Here is a 21,221-nt window from a genome sequence, read left to right on the forward strand (position 1 = left end):
AACTTTGTCCCTCCATGGTTCCATCCCCCAGCCTGAGGGAGCATGTTCAAGTGGTGGAGAGCTGTGATGCCCAGTTACCTTCAGCAGCAACCACATTGTAGGTTCTTGGGGGTGCCGTGTCAGCTCTACAGAGGTCAGAGTGCCAGTCAAGCCCTGTGCTGCTCACCAGCCTGGCAGTGCTAGCCAAAACCAGTGTGGGTTGTAGTGGGGGCTATTTGCAGCTTCCTTCCGCCAGGTAGTAAGAACCACTTGGTGCCCAGCAAACCCTGCCCCAGGCCTGTGGGCTGTTGGTGACCCCCATCTCCCTCCCCGGCCAGTGCCAGCCCCTACAAAATGAGGCAATCTTCTTGCGTCACTCAGCTCTGGCAGTGATGTGCACCTGGGCGTGGGGTGCAGGGTGCCGTCATCGGGCACCAGACGAGGGGTGCAGTCCCTCCTGCCTGGGCCCTAAAGTACCATGACTGCAGTCACCTGGTTCAGCAGCCCCTCAGCCTCCCTGCCCTGCCCACGGAGCCCCGCTGCCTGCCAACACTGCCCTGCTGACCTCCCGCACCTCCCCTGCCAGACAGGACCGCGCTGGGGGCTGTGGGTCCAGAGGTCAGCGAGGGGCATGGGGGGATGCAGCACGGGGGGAAGGTACCGCTTCTAAGATGGTTTGGGTGCCTGATGGTCCCCAAGCTGCTTGCCTGAGCTCACCAGGCAGCTGCCCCTGAGACCTGTGGCTGAGGATCTTTGAGCTGGTGGGGGATAAATGAGGGAGGAATTATCTGCTCCACATCCCATCTGTGGCTCTGCTGCTGCCCTGGGATGGGCTGTATCCATGATTCCTGCCCCAATGTTGTCATGGCAAGGGATGCTGGGGGCCAGGTTTGCCTGGGGGTTGAATCCGTGATTCTGCAGCTGGGGAACGTGGCCCTCGCTGCTGGTGCACAGACCACCAGGCGCCTGGTTTGGCTCTTGTGCCTTCCTTGTCCCCTCTCACACCCCCCTCGCAGGGGTCCCAGAGGTCTGGGGCCTGCCTGCCTGGGTGGCAGGTGTGCACAGTGCCCATCCTCAGCCATGTGCTAGCCCTCGGTGCGTGCAGGGGACACAACTTGGCTGCCCAAGAGGGATGACCCAAGCAGGGCTGATTAGCGGGCATGCAGCAAAGATACCACAGAGGTCCGTGAGAGCACCATGGGGTTTACTTCCATGTTCAGCAGAAGCATGACCATCCCACACTCAGCCCCTCTGCACCACCACCGCTGCTGAGAGCCCTGTGACCCCTACTTCCTCCCAGTGCTGCGTGTGGCACCAGGAGCTGCTGTGCCTGCAAAGATCTCAGTTGCGCAGGCTGGTCTGGAGGTGCCCAGCCCCTGGTATCGGTTGTGGGCTCCTCCTCAAACAGTCTCCACAGCAGGAAGGCTGGCGGGCACATGTGGGCATCACTATGGCAGGTACTTCTTAGGATCACCAGGGAAGGGCAGAGCAGGCGCCTGGTTGAAGTGAGCCATGAGGAAGATGCCAATGGTGCCACACACAAAGAGGGAGGCCATGATGAAGAAGCAGACACGGTCAATCACTCGCCCCACCAGAATCCACTCTTCATTCTCCTGCAAGTGGCACAGAGAGCAGTGAGGGGCTGCCAGGGGTGTCCCCGCATGGCACCGTGGTGCTGGTCCTGAGTGCCCTCCTGTGTCCCCTCCCAAGCTGCCTTGGCCCCAACTTACACTGCTGAAATCATTCTGCTCCCGGGTGGCATTGGCGATGTGGTTGCAGGCGTCCACGCAGGCACGGATCTCGGGGCCTGCTTCCTCCAGGCTGTAGCAGAGATCTTGGGCACAGCCACTCTCCAGACCATGTCCTAGAAGCAGGAGGGAGATCCTGGCAGTCACTAGCAGGTGCCTAGGCAGCCTGGAGCATCGCCCAGCTTGGCAGGGAGATGCCAGCCCGCCCATGGCACCCAGGGCACTCACCAATCTTTTCCATGACAGTTTTCATCAGCCCATCCCTCTCCTTCTGCTTTTCGAAGAGCAACTCGGTGCGGGCTTTCCAGAGCATGTACTCGTCGGCTTTCACCATGAGCCCCAGGGAGCTGCGCCGGCGGGCGGCCCGCGGCGGCCCTGCCATCTCCTCGTGCCGCATGTGCATGCCCAGGTAACGGGGCAGGCGGTGCAGGCACACCTGGGTACAGCGTCACCCACAGGGCCAGCGGGCAGGAACCTCACCCCTCCTCTGCTTCCCGGGTCACCCGGTAGGTGCAATCAAGTCCTCCCACGTCACCCAGGGCATCCCCATGTGCTAGTGGGATGCCAGCAATGTGTCCATGGTAATGGCCTGGTGGCTCAGTGTGGTCCTTTGAGGACATCTAGGACCCCTCTTTGTGCCAGGACTTGTGCTCAGGTTAGGGCATGCCACCACCCTGCTCCACGAGGGGCATCTCTGCCCTCTGATACACCCCCTGCCCCATGGATAAGGGGGCTGCAGTAGAGGCAGGTACCTCGCGCACTCTCTGGGACATGGAGTGAGTGTTGGGCGTTCTCAGCGAGACATTGAGGACGATGACGGCGTTCACCACGATCACCACAGTCACCACCATGAGGAAGGTCAGGTACCTGGAAATGGGGCATGGGGCTGTTGGAGCCACAAGCTGTGGGTACCCAACGCCCGGCTTGGTGCCCTCCTGAGGTGGAAATTCAGAGCCCGACCAACAGTGGGACATGGGCATTTGGTAGCCTTGTAGCAGCCCTATGTGTGGCAGGATGGGATGTGGCTGCCTGTGTCCCCTGCTCTGCTCCCCCTTGCTTGGGGGGCTGGCAGGGCTGGCACCCCATCCCTGTGCGGGGGCTGGAGGCCGTCACTTACTTCCCAATGAGGGGCACAGCCTGGGACGTCTCAGGCACCTTCTGGGCAATGAGGAAGAGGAAGACGGTCTGGGCCAAGAGGACGTTGATGGAGACGGTGCATTTCTGCCCTCCCGCTGTCGAGGAGGGGCGAAGGCAGAAGTTGGTCCAGGGCAGCGGGGCAGGCATAGCCCTCCTTCGGCATAGGGCCTGCCCCGACCCCAGCCCCGGAGCTGATCAAGCCAAATCCTGCTACAGGAGTTTAACCCTGGGGTACTTGGAAATTCACACCCCCCCCCCCCCGCCAAATATTGCAGGATGAGAGGGGGCCTGCATGCCCAGCCACACCAGCAGTGGGAGCGGGATGGCACAGGTGATCCCCACGCGTGAGAGGACAGACGGCCTTTCCTCCCTTGTCCCCGCCGTGCCTGCCGTGGGCACGGTGCCAGCGCTTGCCTTTGGCGGGCAGAAAGTAGACCAGCACAGCCATGGAGGAGATGAGGACGCAGGGCACAATGATGTTGATGATGTAGAAGAGCGGCTTGCGTTGGATGATGAGGTAGAAGACGACCTGCTGGTACTGGATGTCATCCGGGGTGAGGCGCCCTGCGTTGATGATCTTCCGAGCGGGACGGTGCTTTATGGCCCATTCGCCGTTCTCTGCCGTGCAGCGGTGCCACGTGAGTCCCCGCGCCCCGCTGGGGGCTGCTGGCCCCTGTCCCGGAGCGGGGAGGAGGGCAAGCCCGGTGCTTGACAAGGGCACCATGTCGGGCACGGCTCCGGGCTGGCTTGGGGAAGGGGGCTAGAGCCATTTTGGAGGCCAGGGGGCCAGGGCAAAATCTCTTTGAAAGCTGTAAGAAGGGGCAGCTGGGCACCCACAAGGGACATTGGGCACCTCAGGGCCGGGGGCTCCCAGGATAAGCTGCCCGCGGGGCTGGGAGCCCCCCCAGGGCCCTGCCGCCGGGAGCCACGGGGGGAAGCCAAGCGTGACGCTTGATTACGGCGCGTTGTTTGTCCCCCACCATCAGTGGGAGCGATAGATTTTTCCCAATCAAGACCGCAGCTCAGGTCGGTAATGAAAAAATAAATCTCGCTGCCCGAAAAGCATTTTGTTCCTTCAATATGCAATTAAAATGTGATGGAAAACGTCATCGTTTGGCCGTGTCAGCTACGTTCCCGGCATCAATCAAGCTCGCAGGAGCAGCGCTCTCTAGGAGAGACTGCCAGGCGGCGAGAGCCCCGAGACAGGGGGGTTAGCAAAACAAATCTCACCCGCGCTCCCGCTTTGACTAATAACTTAAGTGCCCGTGTAATGGCAAGAGCTGCTAATAGCTCCCCGCAGCCCTGCTTGTTGCAGCCACCAAGCTCGCGCCAGGCCTGCTCCGTGCCCGCCACGCTGGGATGCTCTTCCTCGCGCCACGGGGGCGGCCCGACCCGGCGCCCGGCGGCGGTGTTACCCGTGAAAGCCTCGGGGTCGATGACGATCCACTCCACGGTCTGGCCATCCTCCTCCGTCAGCAGCAGGTTGATTTCGTTGGCACTGTAGGTCTGGGACCTGGGGGGGATATGAGGGGTGGCAGAGGCTGGCACCGTGCCACCCCTGGAAAGGGCATCAGTAGGGTGCTGGAGCCCACCCATGGCCCCATCCTGCGAGTGCCTGGCTCGGCCATGGTGCCCCGTGCAGCCGATGGACCCTGGGGTGCCGGGGACTTGTCAGCAGTGCTCGCCCACCCTGGGGCTTGCTGCAGGATTCAACAGGGGTCTGGGCTGTCCTTCTCCCCATGTCCCAGTGAGATCCGCTGCAGCGCCCACCCCACGCTCACTGGAAGACCAAGCTGCAGTTCTGCCAGTCGAAGGGGAAGTAGGTGACGTGGATGGAGCAGGAGCTGCGGTAGATGGCGGGGGGCAGCCAGTAGATCCAGCCATTAGGAGACACCAGGACGTTGGTGTAGAGAGTGATTTCGAATGTCCCATCGATGCTGGACAGAAAGGGTAGGATCAGCCCCAAACCATGTCTCCCACAGCCCACCAGTTCCAGCACGGGGAAATGCCCCTGGTGCCCACTGCAGCAAGCCCTGCCCAGCCTCACTTGTTCTCCAGGACGACATCAGGCAGCCAAACCATGGTGGAGGGCACCCGCAGCAGCTCAATGTTGTCATACTCCTTGGGGTCCCACCGTAGGCGGTGATCACACCATTGCTGGGGCAGGGGGAGTGGAGAGGGGGTCACAGTGCCCCCCTTGGCCCTGCTCACCCACCTCGTGCCATGGGCACTCGTGAGCCTCCCAGCTCATGCTGCCCCTCGCAGCCAGGAGCACCCATGAAGGGATGTTTCCATGTCAGCCCACTATGGGATGCCACCATGAGGGGCAAAGGTGGCATGGGGCTCCCACCCATGGTCAAACAGCACCTTGGGCCTCACCATCTCGATCCAGACATTGGTGGTGAGGGTCTCCTCCCGCTCATTCTGGGAAGGAAGAGGGGAGACAGCAGCATTAGCACCCTGCCAACCTCTGCCCCACGGTCACCTGCTGCCCCCACTCCCACCCAGTGCCCAGATGCCAGGGCTCCTCTACAGCATCACCCCAACATCCCAGTGGTGTGGGATGACGGCACAGCAGCCCCGGGCACCCGCCTCAGGGTGGGCCTGCTCTCATGCGAGGTGGCTGGCGCAGGCAAGGAGGCAGCAGAGGCTGGCGCCGGGGGTGTCTCACCAGGGAGATGAGGTTAGTGAGGGTGAGCTTGAGGGTGACGTTGATGAGTTGGTCCCCGTGCAGCGCCGGGCGCAGGTGGCGGTTGTAGTTGGCCATGAGGTCCTGCAGCAGCTTCTCCTCCTGGTTCCTGCAGCTCACGCCTGGGGAGGGCATGTGCCGTGGAGCACCCCAGGGTGGGGGTATGGGGGTGCTCACAGGGCTACCCGGGCTCTGCTGCCCTGGGAGGCACCGGCACGGCCAGGGGGTGTTGTGAGGGCTGTGTGTGTGTGTGTGTGTGTGTGTGCGTGTGTGTGTGTGTGTGTTGCTGTCTAGGGGGGCTGTATGCCTAGGGGTACGTGTTGGTGTGGGTGTGTGTCTAGGAGTGCTGGTGTGTGCATGTCTTAGGGTGCACCTGTCTATGAGACTATCTGCTAGTGGGGGTGTGCGAGCAGATTTAAGTATGTGTGTGTATCCGAGTGCCTTGTGGACATACAGGCGTGTGTTTGTGTAAGAGTGAGTGTACCTGTGCGCATTTGTGTAACCGCTTGTGCATGTGAGTTTGGTGTGAAGGGGTGGACCTAGCGGGGTTGTGTGTGTGCATGCGAGTGTGCGTCTGAGTGTTGGCGCACCCTTCTCTCCCTGCACGTGTGTTCGTGCAGGGCTGTGTGTGCCTCTGTGTCACTGTATGTGTGCACAGATGCCCAGGTGTGCCTGGCAGTGTGCATCAGTGTGCAAGCACACCTGTGCAGGGCTGTCAGTGCACGTGCCGCGTACGTGCCCAGCGCCGGTGTGCTTGCACACCCATGGGGGCAGGAGGCTGTGCCTCAGAGGTGCTGCGCACCCACGCATGACCCTGCACATCCCAGGGACCCGACCCCCCCCACACACACCCCCACATGGGGGCTGCAGGCTGTCGGCATGGGGAACCCCCCCCCCCAGGGTGGGAGTGCACGGCGCTGTATGCCCCGGGTGACAAACCCCCAAGGACTGCCCGGCCCGAGGGAAGGGGGGATGACCGGGCACCCCGTCCAGGCCCCCCCCCCCCCCAGAGCGGGCACCCCTTACCTGCCAGGGTGCAGAGGGTGAGGAGCAGAGCGAGGCGGCGCATGGCGGGGGCCGTGGCGCGGCAGGGCCTCTGCTCCGCCGGTGCCCGCGCAGAGCTATTCTGGGCCCGGCGCCCCGGCCAGCCCCGCTGTCCTCGCCGCCGTCAGCTGTTCCCCAAAGCAATGCGGGCCGGGGCGGGACAGGCAGTGCCCCCCCCCCAACACACACACCAACTGGGTGACGCCAGCGTGCTGCAAAGCGCCCGGTGACGCTTTGTGCCCGGCGGGGTGGTGGAAGCAGATATCTGCTGCAGGGCCGAGGGGGTAAAGATCTTCTGTACCTCAGTTTCCCATCTCCCAAGCAGAGGGACGCGCCTGCCCACCGCGTGCCTGGGGGACCGGTGGAAAACCCTGCCCTCACGGGTCACGGAAAAGAGGCAGGTGCTGCGAACACCCCTGGCAGTGCCCTGCCCCTCCCGGTGGTTGCTATTTGCCCCCTGCTCCGTCCAAGCAGAGCCCGGGGAACGATGCCCATCTGCGTAGTGCCAGCGATGGAAGCATGCCACTCTGAGCACCTCCCTCCTGGCTTGGTGGAGAGGATGTGACAGCTGTCCCAGGCCACCGCCGGTGGGGGGACGTCAGCTGCGTCCCTTGAAACCAGAGCCCTGGCCTCCTGCCGCTGAGCTGGGGAGGGAAACACCCTCGTCCCCTCCAGCCTGGCGCTGTGGGGTGAGGCATGCCAAGGGGGAGATGCTGGTGCCTCTGGGCTGGGCCAGGTGTCTCGTTTCCCTGACGGGCATGGGGATGGGATGTGGGCACTGATGGCACTTCTCCAGACTCCTGGATGGGTTGGCAGGTGTCATATGCCCCCTTCCCCAGCCCATCCTGGCACAAGTGCCCAAGCCACTGCACTATCGAGAGCTGGTACTGCTGTGCCCCGAGGGGAAACTCCCCTTCCCCCTTTACTGACCACAGCCGAGGGCCCCTATGCTCTGGACATGCCCCAGAGATGGGGCCCTTTCCGTGGGCACCCCCCGAGCCTGGCATCGCCCCTCCCAACGCGTATGCGAGGTGCCTAGGGGAGCCCTAGAGGCACCAAGAGCAGCCACCAACTCAGCCCCCCCCCCATGGCAAGAAGAACTCAGCTTTATTTTCCCAGCTGGCAGTACCACGCCAAGGCGGCTGAGTGGGAAGAGCAAACTGGCACAGGGGTTAGCCCCATCCACCTCCCCAGCACTCTAGATGTAGCGCTTGTTCTCCTCGCGGTAGTTGTAGGGGTCTCCAGCAAAGGGCAGTGGTGGGGGGTGGTTGTAGATGCCCATGAGGAAGATCCAGAGGGTGCCCACCACCAGCGTGGGAGTGACGAGGAAGAGGCAGAGCCGGTCCATAGTGCGGGCCACACGGTACCAGTTGTCCTTTTCCTAGAGAAGGTGGGCAACAAGTAGCACGGTGCGCACTGGGGCTCCCCATAAGTGGGAAGGGAGATGCTACGGGCATCATCTGCCCCTGCCATGCCTGTGTCACCCACCTCATTGTAGCTGTTCTTCTCCCGCATGTGCTGCACGATGAAGTTGGCATTGTCGATGGCCGGCTTCAGCTGCTCGTAGATCTGATCATGGTCAGTGTCCATGCCAGGTGGTGCCAAGCCTGGGGACATGGGAGCTGTAAGCCCCATCCTGAGATGGGGCACACCAAAAGGTGACCCCAAGGGAGAGGTATCCCCTGCTGGACACCCTAGTTCTGCCACCCTCCCATGTCCCCCTGATCCTCACAGGCAGGGGTGACACGGCTGGCCAGCCCATGCCGCTCCGACTGCTTCTCGAACATGAGCTCACTGCGGGACTTGACACTGAAGTACTCCTCCGCCTTGGCGATGTAGCCGGCTGAGCTGCAGCGCCGGATGCGCAGGGCACCTGCCGGGCTCTCAGCTGGCTGTGACATGTGCAGCAGATGGGGCAGGGTCTCCAGGAAGACCTGAGGCACAGGACAAAGCATTAGGGCTGAGCATAGCCCCCAGTGCCAGGGTGGACATCTCATCCTCACCCTCCAGTCCCAACCAAGTTTGCAGCAGAAGACGCCAAGCCCTTTGGGGTGATGAAGATGGGCACTGTGCCTGGGCAGCGCTGCCCCATACCCTCCATGGGGCATGGTACCACCCCTACTGCAGCATCCACCAAGCTTGCTGAGCCATGGCTACTCTTCCTCAGGGGCACCACTCACCTCTTTGACCCAGTCAGACATAACATGGGTGCTGGGAGTGCGGAAATGGAAGTTGAGGACCACAACGCAAATCACCACCACAGCTGTCACCAGCAGCATGACGAAAAGCAGGTACCTGGGGAGGACACAGACCGCTCAGCCTTGCTTTCCCCCCGCCCCAGAGCTAGCATTACCACTGGGGCTGGGCACAGGCAGAGCCACCCTCTGCCACCCCTCAGTCCCCAAGATTCTGAGTGGTGGCCAGAACTCACTTGCCAATGAGGGAGATGGCATGAGAGGTGGCGGGTAGGCGCTGGGAGACAAGCAGGAGGAAGACAGACTGGGCCAGGAGCACGGAGATCACCAGCGTCATCTTCTCACCACCTAGAGAGCAGGTGAGCTCGAGGCAACCCCTGCCTCCGAGCCCCCTCCTGGTGCCTCCAGTGTCGTGATCCCTCCTACTGCCACTAGTGCCTGGATTCCTCACAGTTTTCCCAGTACTGGGATACCCTCCCAGTGTCCCCAGCCTCAAGATCTCCCTCTCAGTGTCCCACCCAGGGACACAGTGCCTGATGCAGTGTGTTCTGTTGTAGGCATGCCCCACGTGGGGTATGACCCCTGCCAGTGTGTCTGGCCAGGATGATGGGTTCCTGGTCCCTTCTTTGGAGTGTCCTGGTGCCAGGGTGCCCCCAAGGGGTCCCTATGCCAGAGTGCCCTGTGCTGGTTGTTGGGTTGTCCCCATGCCCCGAAGCATTATGCGGGTTACGGGGGTTTTCCAATGCCCTGTGTGAGGTGTCCCCATGTCTTAGAGCCCAATGCAAGTGTGGGATGTGGGGTGCCCCATGCGGTGTGCCAAGCCCAGCACAGGTGCCACAGGGCTTACTCACTGTCAGCAGGCAGGTAGAAGACAAGGATTGCCATGAAGGCGATGAGGACACAAGGTGTGACGATGTTGATGACGTAGAACAGCGGCTTGCGCTTGATGATGAGGTGGAAGGTGATGTCCTGGTGTTCGTTGCTCTCAGGGGGGTTGTTGGGATGGATGTTCTTGCGGGCTGGGCGGTGGATGATTTCCCACTCTCCATTTTCTGCCAGAGCACATGGGATGGCAATTGGCGTGGGGGAAGCCAGCCATGCCTGTCTTCCTTAAGCCCAGCTCACCTGGGGCCTCACCATCCTTCAGAGCAGCACCCGTCCTCCCTGCCCCATGTAGGGATAATGCCAAGCTTGGCAGCATGGGTGACAGGATGCCAAAGTCCTGCATGCCAGGGTGTCTCGGTGATAGGGTGCCCTTGAGCCCACTGCAAGGTCTCCTGGTGGTGGGCTGCCCCTGTGGCCCGTATAAGGCTCCTCTGTGCCCTGTACAGGATGTCCTGGTGGCAGAGCACCCCAGAGCCTGTACAAGGTGTGCTGCTGCCATAGGGTGTGGAAGAAGGTGCACGCATTACCTGTGAAGCCTTCTGGGTCGATGATGATCCACTCCACCCGGTAGTACCTGCCCGTCTCCATGTCACTCTCCTCTTTCAAGTGCATGCTGATCTCCCGAGCGTTGTATGCCAGTGAGCTGTCCCAGAGGACAGGCGGTGAGGATCTGTGCCCACTGCTGCGTCCTTGCCACCCACCTGCCCTGGCCTCCAACATGATGCCGGGGGCCCCAAGTCACCATACAGAGCCCTGTCTGGCTGCACCCAGGCCTACACCTAGGAGGGGCATCTGCTCTGGGATGCACCAGGGGCTGGCCTGTTCCTCGCCAGAGACATTACAGGTATGTGGTGGCATTTTGCACCTCAGCAGGGTGGGTACCTGGGCACTCCAGGGTGCAGCACCCCTACACCAGGCTCTTCTCTCCCCTCCCATGACTCAAATAGCTGCCACTAGCTTGGGAGCAAAACTCTTCTTGGGGACTTTACTGGCAGTGAGGGAGCTCAGTGCCCTGCCACCCTCCTTCCTGCGCTGCCCCGGTCCCCGCCAGCCCCACAGCACCTGAATTTGAGGGTGCAATTCTGCCAGTCGAAGGGGAAGAAGTCCACATTGATGGGGCAGGTGGTGCGGAAGATGGCGGGCGGCAGCCAGTAGACGTAGCCCGTGTTGTAGACAAGCACGTTGCAGTAGTAGGCGACCTGGAAGAGCCCGTCATTGCTGCACCAAGAGAGAGCGAGGTGGGCACTGGTGGGTGGTGCACGGTGGCCCCATCGGCACCGAGGTTGGCTCGGCCGCTCTGGCCAAGGATGCCAGCCGTCCCACCACAGGCAGCTGGGGACCTTGGCCAGCCCAGGGTGAGGGTGAAGAAGGGGAAACTGAGGCCTGGCTCACTTGTTCTCCAGGACAATCTCTGGCAGCCACAGCATGTCCGGTGGCAGGCGGAGCACCTTGATGTCCCCAAACTCAGACTCGTTCCACTGCAGGCGGTAGTCAGTCCAGCCCTGGGAGGACGGATCTCTGGGTCACCCCTCACCACAGCGGGCCACCCCATTCCCATGCCCCAGGGCACAACTAGGGGCCCTGGTATCCCCTTTGCCCAGGATGCCAGGGCAGGGGACAGCTGCTGTGGCATGCTGCCAGGCACTGCCCAGGGCAGGGGGCTGCAAGGAGGGAAGCAGGCAGGAATTTGGCAGTACCAGACCCTGGCACCCCCTTCCGCTACTCACGTGTTCAATCCACAGATTGGTGGTGAGCGTCTCGTCAGCCTCTTTCTGCAATGGTAGCACAGTGCAGTGAGATGGTAGGGCCATGTAGCTTGGTCATGGCCCCAGCTTGGGCAACGGGACCCTAAGACCACTGCCAGCCAGGGCATCTGAGGGAGTGACCCCAGAGCTCACCCACAAACCCACCCCTTGGGATGAGGTGAAGCTGGTAGAGCCCTGGGGGACCCCAAGGTGGCAGGCAATGCCTGCTGGGGGCTTACCAGTGAGACCAGGTTGGAGAGGGTGAGAGCCAGGTAGACATCCACAGTCTGGTCAATGGAGACGACGGGGCGCACCTCCTTGTTATAGCCCCTCTCCTCAAAGAGGTGGTGGATGAGCCGTTCCTCCTGGTTTATGCAGAGCCCACCTGAGGGGTACAGGGTCAGCCTGGCCCTGTCTGGGGTGAGGGGTTACCCACCCAGTGCTGCCCCTTGGAGACACTTGGTGAGGGCAGGGTGGCATAAAGGTGGAGGGATGAGAACAGACCAGGGGACTGTTGTGCCTGTGACATGCAGGGGCATGGAGGTGGGCATGCAGGAATACATACATGCATGAGGTATGTGGACCCACGTGACTGGGCACATGTGGCCAGGGACACAGACAGGGACACATGGACACACAGATACCAACTTCGTATGCACAGAGACACAAGGCACGCAGGGACACAGCTGCGGTGACACTGTGCACATGGGTGCACACACAGGGACATGGATGCAGTGGGACCATGCATGCAGACAGACGGACACACACACAGGGACACACATGCAGTGGCACACCGTGTTTGCGCGCTCACACACACACACACACGCACATGCACACACACGCACATGCACACATGGCTCCAGTAGGGACACAGCTCTGACAGCACGAGCAGGATGGTGGTGAAGGCAATGCTCAGCCACGCAACTCTGCCCAGTGACACACGTCAACAGGACCTGGGGGCGCATGTGCCCTGAGGGGTCCTGCCAGCATCACCCTGGCCCTGACCCCACCAAAGGGGCTCAGAATCCCCCCGCCAACGGGACCCCCGCCAGCCCTATGCTCACCTGCCAGCACCAGTGCCCCGAGCAGGGCCAGCCGTGCCGGGAGGCTCTCCATGCGGTGCCACGATGCCCTCCCGCCCTGCGCTGGGCTGGGCCCCCTGCCACCTCCCCGCCTGCCGTCAGCGGACGGATGTCCGGCCACAGGCAGGAGAGGGGAGATGGATCGTGCCAGGTGCTGAGGGGGAAGGAGGACAAGACCGGATACCAGCTCTGGCCCCCCCCCCCTTCCGGCACCCCGGTGCCCGGAGAAGGGGAGATGGGCAGGCACAGCTGGTGTCGGCTGACCGAATAGCGGTGTTCACCCTGTTGTCCCTTGCCCGGCAGCCCTGGCTTTTCTCAGCCAGAGACAGCTGGCTCCCGTGCCTGCTCCAGGCTTGCATTGCTGAGCACTGGGAGGGGTGAGGTCCCTTCCTGCTGCTCCACAGGTCCAGGGATGGATGCCGCTTGGGGGGCGGCAGGCGCCGGGGAGCAATGATGGGATCCAGGCTCTCCAAAAGCAGGGAGGTAAAAGCGTTGGCACCCGTCAGTGCCCAAGGTCAGGGTTTTCCCACACAGTGGGTCCCAACCCACACCCACCCCCAACCACAAGGACATGCTTGGCCCTCTGCCAGCTAGGAGGTTTCACATGGATCCCCGAGGAGATTGCACCACGGTGGGCGCAGGGTGCTGTACAGAGCAGCATGAGGTGCTTTCCCATGGCCCCCTCCCATGGTGGCTCAGACTCCTGCCACCATGTGCGAGCCCAGGGCTCTCCGGCTTGGCTGGGCAAGGGACTGGGCAGGACCCAGCAGGTGCCAATGCCAGCCCCCTCCTGCCTGCCCAGCAGTGCCCGAGGGCTGAGTGGCCAGGTCTCTTGCAGAAAGAGGGGTATTGCTGGATGGAGGGTCTGGGGCACAAAGTGGGCCGGGGGCACCCATCCTGCATCCTCAAGGCATAGCTCAAGCCATAGCCATCAGGTACATTCCCCTGCACCCCCTTGGCATCTCCATGCCACCTGGTAGAGCCCCCCCTGCGTCCTGCCCCATGCCTGGGGCCTGGGAAGGTGACGCTAGGCATGGGGAGGAAGGCTGGCATGCTGGGAAGCCCAGCGGGCAGGATAGGGTACACGACCCCCCCCCCGCCCAGGCATCGATGACAGGGGGTATAAACTGAGGCTGGGGGGGGGCATTGCTCGGGGGGACGGGGAGGAAGAGGTAGCAGGCTGCAGCATCACACGTGGAAAGAGCCCCCCAGTGCCCATCTCACTGGCACCGCGTGGCACAGCACTCCCCTCAGACTCATGAGCTACTGGAAAATAGAGCCGTTCTTTATTGAAAAATAGACCTTTTTCTGTACAAATAAATAATAGCCCGGGTGACGCGGGGGAACTGGAGTGAGGGAGGAGGAGTCTGGCCAAGGCAGGGGCCCCAGGGGCGAGGAGGGCTGCAGTCCCTGCCCGAGAGGCTCCCTCACCCTGGGGAGGTTGGGCAGTGCTGGCAGCCAGAGGGAAACTGAGGCACAATGTGGGACGAGAGCATGGAATTGCCTGAGCCTGGGGGCACAGACCTCAGCCCGTGTCCCTGTGGTGGCAGGGTGCCCCAGGGCACAACGAGCACCATTAGGTTTTCAAGGCCTCGAGTGCCAGGGCCACCAGGCCAGGCATGCTGCGGGCCAGCGAGTCGCTCTCCAGGCCCACGAGGCCAGCGAAAGCTGTGGGGCGGCCCCCCACTGTGGCCCGCACCTGTGCTCGGTACAGCCCCTTGGCATTCTTGGAGCCCAAGTCTACCAGGATCTGTGGGAAGAGGAAAACATCATGAGGCATGGGGCAACCGCGCTGCTCGGGCGAGGGGGGCACGGCGGGATGGCAGCTGGCAAGCTGCAGAGTGGACATCTCTTGGCTCCCCACAGGGGACTCGAGCGGGCGCCTCGCAGGAGGGTTGCCAGATGAGCCCCCAGGGCTTTGCAGCCAGATGGGCAGTGGGAGAACCAGGCTGGCTCGGGGCACGCACCTCCTGGAAGGTCATGGCCAGGTCTGGCTCGGGCACCCGCAGCACCCAGGCGTACAGCTCTCGCACTGCGCCGACCCGCACTGCTGACTCGTTGAGGCCGGGGCAGCCTGGAGCCCGGGGTGGGCAGGAGGGAGATGGAAATGTCAGGGATGGCGGAGTGATGGGATGAGCTGCTGGGCTGTGCCAGGGCATCCCGCTGTGTCCAGGAATGCCGGGACTCTTCCCTGGCCACTTTGGTGACACCAGGAATGTGGGAGAACTGTCATGCCCACAGGCTGGGCAGCCCCAAGACAGGTCTTGCCATCATCCCCATGGCTGGTGACAGCAGGTGCCCTGGCTCGGGTCCCTCTGGATGCACTAGCACCCATTCCCACAGTGGCCAGGGCGTTTACCTCGGCCCTCATCTGCCTCCTGCTCCTCCACCCCAGGCAACATGGGTACCAGGTCGCGTTTCTCCCTCGGGTGCCCACCTGCTGTGGACCCTACAATGGAGAGAGGTGTGAAAACTCCAGTGGGGATGTGGTTGTGGGGCACTGCCAGCTGTGCCCCAGTGCCCCCTTGTCCTCAACCTGCCTTCCTCTTGGGGCTCACGGTTCGGCACGCGGGTCCCCACTGGGTCTCCAGGAACTTGTTGTGGCTCTGTGACTTCGAGGGGGGTGCCAACATCCAGCTCTGCCCGAAGCTGGGTGAGGAAGGCTCTGCCCTGGCCCACCAGCTCCTCCACCACCTCCTCACCCTGCTGAAGGGGATGGAAGGACAGAGTAGGCCATGGGGTGCCCATGGGGTGCCCATGGGGTGCCCGCAGGCACTGTGGCAGGCACAGTGCATGTGGTGCATGGCAGCAGAGCGCAGGGCATGGCAGGACTTGTGTCTGATGGCTTTTGGGGGACATGTAGCTGCCTCGTGGCCACTTTGGGTCAGAGCCAGAACTGTAGGTCAGACCCATGACTGTGGGGTTGGACCAATGACTATGGGGTCAGACTCATGACTGTGGGATGGGACACAAGATTGTGGGGTTGGACCCAAAGCTAACTCTGCAGTTGTTGGACTGGGAGTACTGGTTTCAGCCGGGGAGAGCAAGATGCTCCCTCTGTGGTGGTGGAGATGGAGGTGCCACCTCCATGGCTGTCCAAGGAATATAGGGGCCAAAGGACATTGAAAGGGATATGGGGGGGGACTGCAGTGGCTTGGTCTGCAGTGGCATGGTCACCAGAGCGGCAGGGTGTTCCCCCAGCCCAACCTTCTCCAAATACCTGCAGGAAGAGCCATGTCTCCCCGGGCAGCTGCTCCCCATCAGAGGTGGGTGCCAGGGGGTTGCCCCCCTCCATGGCCTTCAGCGCCTCCACCCAGTCCTGTACCCGGGGCCCCACGGCCTGGAAGAGCCCGGCGAAGTGGGGCGGCCTCCCGGCCCCCTGCCTGCAAGCACAACAGGGCCAGCTCAGGTGGGTGGCCAGCACAGCCAGGTGGCACCTGTCCCCTGACCAATGCCACCCACATCAGGACCTCCAGTAGCCTCCAGTAGCTCTGGGTGCACCGGGGTCTCTGCCCACCTCCCTCCGGATGTGCCCAGGTTATGGGGACTCTAACACTTTGGGCAGGGTGATGCCCACAGGCATCTTGCCTACCCCCCCCAAACATTTCAGCCCCCTGTGGCAAGCTGTGCCCTCGCATCCCCCCTTACCTGGTGGGGAAGGTCCAGGGACCCGGGGTGCCCTGTGCCATGGGGCTGGGCTGGGCCCCTACCACGGCCAGGCCTGTGGGCACAACGAGGAGTGGGGCAGCAAGGTGGGTAGGGGAGCGCAGCGGTGCTGCTGGGGCCGGCAGCTGGCACGCGGTGTGACCCCGGAGCCAGCTCGGAGGGGATGGAGGCAGGGTGGTGGCACGTCCCCAAGCGTGCCGGGCAGGGTGGCACAGCCTGGGAGGGTACCTGGGACGTCCCTGCGGACGCGGGCAGGGAAGAGGTGCCTGTAGATCTTGCCCACCAGCTGGGGTAGGGTGCGGGTGAGGAAGGAGAAGTCGAGCTGGTTTCGGAAGAAGTCCCCGGCCCGGCGCAGGAGATCCACCAAGGTCTGGGCGTAGGCGTGCAGCTCTGCGGGCACAGCTGGCTGAGCGGCATCCCCGGCCACCGCGCCGCCAGGAACGGGGCCTAAACCTGGCACAGGGGGCACCCAGGCCCACGCCACTCACCGCATCGGCGCCGCCTGGCGCGGCACGTCTCCTCGGCGAGGCTGGCGCAGGCGGCCCGGCCCAGGCGCGCCGGGCAGGCGCCGGCGTAGAAGGCGCAGAGGCGGGCGCGCTCGGCCGGCTGCCGCTCGGGGGGCAGCTGGGCCAGCGCCAGCAGGTCGAAGCAGCTGGGTTCCCGGCTGGCGTGGGAGGCTGAGGGGGCACCGGGGCCGGCGTCAGGCGGCGGGTGCTCCGCCGGTGTCGCCCGCGGGGGTCCCCCGCCGTCCCGCGCCGCCCCTCGGCGGGCACTCACGGTCCATCTGGAGGCTGATCCAGTCGGCGAAGGCGGCGACGCGGGTGTAGACGCCCGGCTTGCCCCGCTCGCCGCATCCGTCGCCCCACGAGGTGATGCCGTAGAGGACGAAGAGGTGCGAGGAGGGGTCCTGGCACGCCAGCGGGCCCCCCGAGTCGCCCTGCGGGAGGGACGCACCGCTGCGTCGGCCGGCGCCGGGCAGCTCCGGCACCCGCTGCCGCTGCGCTGCCGGGTGGCACGTTGCCCCCTCTGACCGCAGCGCCGTGGGGCTGCCGGCCCCCCAACCTTGTTCCCCTCCCACCACCTCCCCGGGTGTTACCTGGCAGGAGTCGATGCCGCCGGACAAGTAGCCGGCGCAGAACATGGCGCTGGTGAGCAGGTCCTCGCCCAGGGCGCCGCGGCACGTCTCCTGGCTGAGCAGCGGCACCCGCGCCTCCATCACCACCTCGGCCGACGGCCCCTCTGCCGGGGCGAGGCGCCCGTCACGGGGTGCCCCCGTGCCCCGGCATCCCCGCTCCACCAGCGCCCCGGTGGGGGGGCTGCTCCCCGCTGCCCCGCGCAGGAAACGGGCACCAGCGCGGGCACCGGGGCAGGCCCCCACCTTCGTAGAGGGAGCCCCAGCCGGCGATGTAGCAGGCGGTGCCGGGGCCGGGCTCGGTGCGGCCGCTGGGCAGGCACACGGGGCTCACGGCGGGCGACGGCGCCAGGGGTGCCGCCAGCTCCAGCAGCGCCAGGTCCCCGTGAAACGTCTTGGGGTTGAACTGGAAGGAAAAGGGGTGTGTGTGTGTGTGGGGGGGGACGATGGCGCGGGGGGCACGCGTGGGGGGAGCCCCCGAGGGGTGCCCGCCTCCGCCGACCTTGGGGTGAGGCAGGATGCGCCGGACGGGCACGGCACGCTCGCCCGCGTCGGGCTTGCTCAGCTCATGGTCGCCCACCACCACCGTCCACGCCAGCTCGTTCTGGTGCCTGCCGGGGGAGTTGGGGTGGAGGCAGCGGGGGCGTTAGGGGACGGACGGACGGACGGACGGACAGACGGGCGGATGGGGGTCAGCCCGCCCCGTCGCCGTGCCCCCCCCACCCTCCCGCGCCCCGCCGTACCCGGCGAAGCAGTGGGCGGCGGTGAGGACCCAGGCGGGCCCCACCAGCACCCCTCCGCACACGAGCTCGCCGTGCAGCCGCGCCGACACCAGCCAGGGCCAAGCGCCCCGCGCCGCCGCGCCGCCGCCCGTGATGCGTCCTCGGGGGGCCGTGGCGTTGCCGCGGGGGCCCGCGCGGCGCCCGCAGCTCCCTGCGGGGGTGGGGGGAGGATAAGGCGGCGCTGAGAGCCGGGCGCCCCCCACCCCCCCGCTCCGTCTCTGGCCCGCACTCGATGCCCACCCCCTTCCAAGCCCCAGGCCCGGCGGCGGTGGGGCCGGCGTGCGGCCCCCGCTTTGGGGGGGGGGGTGGGCCGCTGTCAAGCCTCATCGTGCTCAGGGAGGCGAGCGGGCGGCGGGCCGGGGGCGCCCCGCGGCCCGGCAGCTGCCGACGCTAACCTCTGCCCCCTGGCGCAGCGGGAGGCCGGGGGGCCGGGGGCGCCCGCGGCGCCGCGGGCAGGTGGCGTGAGCGCCGCCGGGCCCGTCCCGGCTCACCTGGCGTCGCCGCCTCCGCCGGCGCCTCGGGGCCCGGGGCCGCGGCCGCCAGCCCTGCGGGAACGGACCGTCACGTCGCGCGGGGACCCCCGCCGCCGCCCCCCACTTCTGCGTCCCCAGCGCCTGCCAATGCCCCTCGTGCCCCCCGGCTCTTCCCCCCTGGCACCCGCCATGTCCCTGTCCCCTCAGGCCCCCCGTCCCACCCCGGGTCTCCCTGTGAGCCCCCCCAGGGCCCCCGTCCCACCCCGGCTCTCCCCACTGCGCCCATCTCCCCAGTCCTTTCTGTCACCCCAGGTTCCCCTGCCCCCTCCAATGCCCCCATCCCCCCCCCCCAGAGCCCTCCAGCCCCCGGCAATGCCTCACGCCCCCCACCCAGGATCCCAGATTCCCTGTCACCACCAACGCCCCTGTTCCCCGACTCCTCCTACCCCACCGCAGTTCACCCGACACCCTGCAGTGCCCCCATCTCCCCAGCCTCCCCGTCTGGCCCCAGATCCCCCCATTGCCCCGTCCCTTAATGCTTCCATCCCCCCAGTCTCCCCATCCCGCCCCCGTCACCACCGATGTCCCATCCTCGCCATCTCCCCCCGCCACCCCCTGCCCTCGCCAAACTCTGTCCCCCACCCGGCAATGACCCCCCCACCAGGACACCCCATTTGTTATCGTAGGGCTCCCCGCTCTGGGGGGAGCCGTGGCAGCCCGGCAGGGTGACGCGGGTGCCCACTCACGGCACTCCTGGAGGCGGCGGCGGCAGTGCCCGGCGCTGAGCAGGGCGCAGGCAGCCCCCTGGGCCCCCTCGGGCGGGCACAGGCGCTGGTAGGGGGCACACGCCTGGCTCAGCGCCCAGTTGCGCTGGGGCAGCTCGGGCAGCGCCTGGGCGTCGAGCAGGACTTGGCAGCTGGGGGGCATGGCAGGGGGCACGGCCGGTGCTGTGGGACAGCAGGGCTGTGGGCATCCCTCTGCCGTCCCTGCCCACCTCCCTGCCCAGCTCCGCTCCCGGGCAGGATGGGGAGGGGGGTGCACTGGGCTCTGAGGTGGCATGGTTGGTGGGGGCCCCAGGGTGATGGGTCTGTTTGGGGAGGGTCTCTGGGGAGCGGAGAGGGGATCAGGCAGTGTTTCGATAGGGTCTGCAGGGGATGAGGCACTTTGGTTAAAGTATCCGGGCAGTGTTTGGGTAGGTCTCGAGGAGACGGGGCAGTGATTTGTTAGGGTTTCCCAGCAGTGTTTGAGGAGTTTCTTGGTGTTTTTTTCAGTAGGATCTGCAGCAGTAGAGCAATATTTTGGGAGGGTCCCCAGGGGGGCTTTTGATAGTCTGTTGGGTAGGTATTCTGGTAGGGTCTCATGGGGATGGGACAGTGGTTGGATAGGGACCCCAGGGTAGTGTTTGGGTAAGGTCTCCAGAAGATGGGGTGGCATCAGGGTAGGGACCTCGAGGTAGTGTTTGGGCAGGTTCTCCAGGGGATGGGGTGATGTCGGGGTAGGGACCCCAAGTTGGTGTGCTGGTGGGGCTGTGACTCACGTGGGCAGTGGCTGGTGAGGTTGGCGCAAGGTGAGAAGAGGCAGGGGGCACAGAGTCCACAGGCGCCCCGCTGCCGCTGGTGCTCTGCCAGGGCCCCCTCCAGTGCCAGCAGGGCACTCCTCAGCGCCGCCTCCAGCACCAGCGTCCCCCGGCTCGACAGTGCTGGTGAATGCACAGCAGGGTGCTCGGAGGCCTGGCACCCCCAGCACCTCAGAGCACCCAATCAGTGCCCAGGTGCCCTGCTTTGTGCACCCACTGCAGCAGGCATCTCCGCAGAGCAGGTGCCAAGCTGGGGAGAGCCCAGTGCAGTCCGGGCACAGACTGCAGCACCCCATTGGCATTGCCTGGGGTGAGAGGCATGGCTGTCCCTGGCACATGGGGTGGCAGCTGGGGTGGCACAGGGAGGGTGTTTTCCTGGGGCCTGTGTGTGGCCAGCTGCACATGGAGCCCTCGTGAGCAGATGCATGTGCAAATGTGGGTGTGCAGTGGTGTATGTGCCAGGCAGGTGTGCCCGTGCCCATGAGCATGCCTGTGTGCGTCCATGTCTGTGCACCCACATCTGCGTATGTGCCCATGCCTGCGCCTGCTGGTACCCCTTCCGTGCCACCCTCCTGCTCCTAGTGCCCCCTGGCAGAGGAGCCCATGGGGCTGGCACAGGTACTCAGGATGGAAGGAATAGCTCATCGATCAGGGGGCACAAACCATCCCCTCCTGCAACCCGTTTCCTCCTCATGTTTCCTGGGCAGCACTTGCCACCCACCCTCGGCAGCAAGGGCATCTCCCAGGGGCTGGGGAGGCTTGTCCTGAGCCAGGATAGGGACCCAGGTGTCCTGCTTGCTCACCCCTCCCCGGAGAGAGAACCCCAAAGTCCCAGTTCTTGGAGCTTCAGCCCCTCCTCGGCAGCCAAAACCCTCCCGCAAAGTTGCCCCAGTCCCCGTGCCCCGTCGCGGAGGCAGGCACTGACCTTGCAGGACACCGGGCGGCATGGGGTACAGCGCCGGGCTCAGGGGGGCGCCCCCCGCCAGCTGCAGGAGCTGCAGGAGAGGCAGGAGCACGGGGGGCCGCAGGTGGGCACCGGGGCGGGCTGTGGGGAGAGCCGGCTCCATCCTCTTGGAGCTTCGCTCCAT

The 21,221-nt window shown here is 64.8% G+C and overlaps 3 protein-coding genes across 3 annotated transcripts; all 3 read right to left on the reverse strand.

The window, feature by feature from the left end:
• Positions 1-1,427: 1,427 nt before the first annotated feature.
• Positions 1,428-6,622, reverse strand: CHRNG (cholinergic receptor nicotinic gamma subunit). The gene is made up of 12 exons (XM_062582825.1): positions 6,580-6,622; positions 5,536-5,675; positions 5,244-5,288; positions 4,912-5,021; positions 4,646-4,801; positions 4,280-4,377; positions 3,279-3,482; positions 2,845-2,959; positions 2,480-2,594; positions 1,956-2,163; positions 1,710-1,843; positions 1,428-1,592 (listed from the first exon to the last, which is right to left on the reverse strand). The coding sequence occupies exons 1-12, from the start codon at positions 6,620-6,622 to the stop codon at positions 1,428-1,430; spliced, it is 1,533 nt and encodes a 510-aa protein (XP_062438809.1).
• Positions 6,623-7,795: 1,173 nt separating this feature from the next.
• Positions 7,796-12,538, reverse strand: CHRND (cholinergic receptor nicotinic delta subunit). Its single transcript, XM_062582824.1, has 12 exons — positions 12,487-12,538; positions 11,662-11,807; positions 11,405-11,449; positions 11,070-11,179; positions 10,740-10,895; positions 10,205-10,320; positions 9,644-9,844; positions 9,029-9,140; positions 8,778-8,892; positions 8,330-8,531; positions 8,086-8,204; positions 7,796-7,978 (listed from the first exon to the last, which is right to left on the reverse strand). Exons 1-12 carry the CDS (start codon positions 12,536-12,538, stop codon positions 7,796-7,798), a joined length of 1,557 nt encoding a protein of 518 aa, XP_062438808.1.
• A 1,254-nt stretch (positions 12,539-13,792) lies between these two features.
• Positions 13,793-21,221, reverse strand: PRSS56 (serine protease 56). The gene is made up of 17 exons (XM_062583038.1): positions 21,059-21,221; positions 20,095-20,256; positions 19,304-19,504; positions 18,576-18,629; positions 18,046-18,235; positions 17,805-17,913; positions 17,549-17,708; positions 17,267-17,409; positions 16,948-17,107; positions 16,659-16,847; positions 16,399-16,560; positions 16,153-16,225; positions 15,725-15,887; positions 15,063-15,210; positions 14,864-14,941; positions 14,472-14,578; positions 13,793-14,254 (listed from the first exon to the last, which is right to left on the reverse strand). The coding sequence occupies exons 1-17, from the start codon at positions 21,219-21,221 to the stop codon at positions 14,081-14,083; spliced, it is 2,436 nt and encodes an 811-aa protein (XP_062439022.1). The 3' UTR covers positions 13,793-14,080.

The sequence above is a fragment of the Rhea pennata genome, chromosome 9, assembly GCF_028389875.1.
Source record: "Rhea pennata isolate bPtePen1 chromosome 9, bPtePen1.pri, whole genome shotgun sequence".
NCBI classification, from domain to species: domain Eukaryota; kingdom Metazoa; phylum Chordata; class Aves; order Rheiformes; family Rheidae; genus Rhea; species Rhea pennata.

Coding starts and splice junctions, on each gene's coding strand:
- CHRNG (XM_062582825.1), bottom strand. CDS start 6,622: ATGCGCCGCCTCGCTCTGCTCCTCACCCTCTGCACCCTGGCAG. Junction 5,676..6,579: donor CACCCTCTGCACCCTGGCAG/GTAAGGGGTGCC, acceptor TGCCCTCCCCAG/GCGTGAGCTGCAGGAACCAG. Junction 2,595..2,844: donor GCTGTGCCCCTCATTGGGAA/GTAAGTGACGGC, acceptor CCCCATTTCCAG/GTACCTGACCTTCCTCATGG.
- CHRND (XM_062582824.1), bottom strand. CDS start 12,538: ATGGAGAGCCTCCCGGCACGGCTGGCCCTGCTCGGGGCACTGGTGCTG. Junction 10,896..11,069: donor GAGATTGTCCTGGAGAACAA/GTGAGCCAGGCC, acceptor CTCTTGGTGCAG/CAATGACGGGCTCTTCCAGG. Junction 7,979..8,085: donor AGAAGAACAGCTACAATGAG/GTGGGTGACACA, acceptor CACCTTCTCTAG/GAAAAGGACAACTGGTACCG.
- PRSS56 (XM_062583038.1), bottom strand. CDS start 21,221: ATGGAGCGAAGCTCCAAGAGGATGGAGCCGGCTCTCCCCACAGCCCGC. Junction 19,505..20,094: donor CCTCACCAGCCACTGCCCAC/GTGAGTCACAGC, acceptor GCTGTCCCACAG/CACCGGCCGTGCCCCCTGCC. Junction 16,226..16,398: donor CGTCCGCAGGGACGTCCCAG/GTACCCTCCCAG, acceptor TTGTGCCCACAG/GCCTGGCCGTGGTAGGGGCC.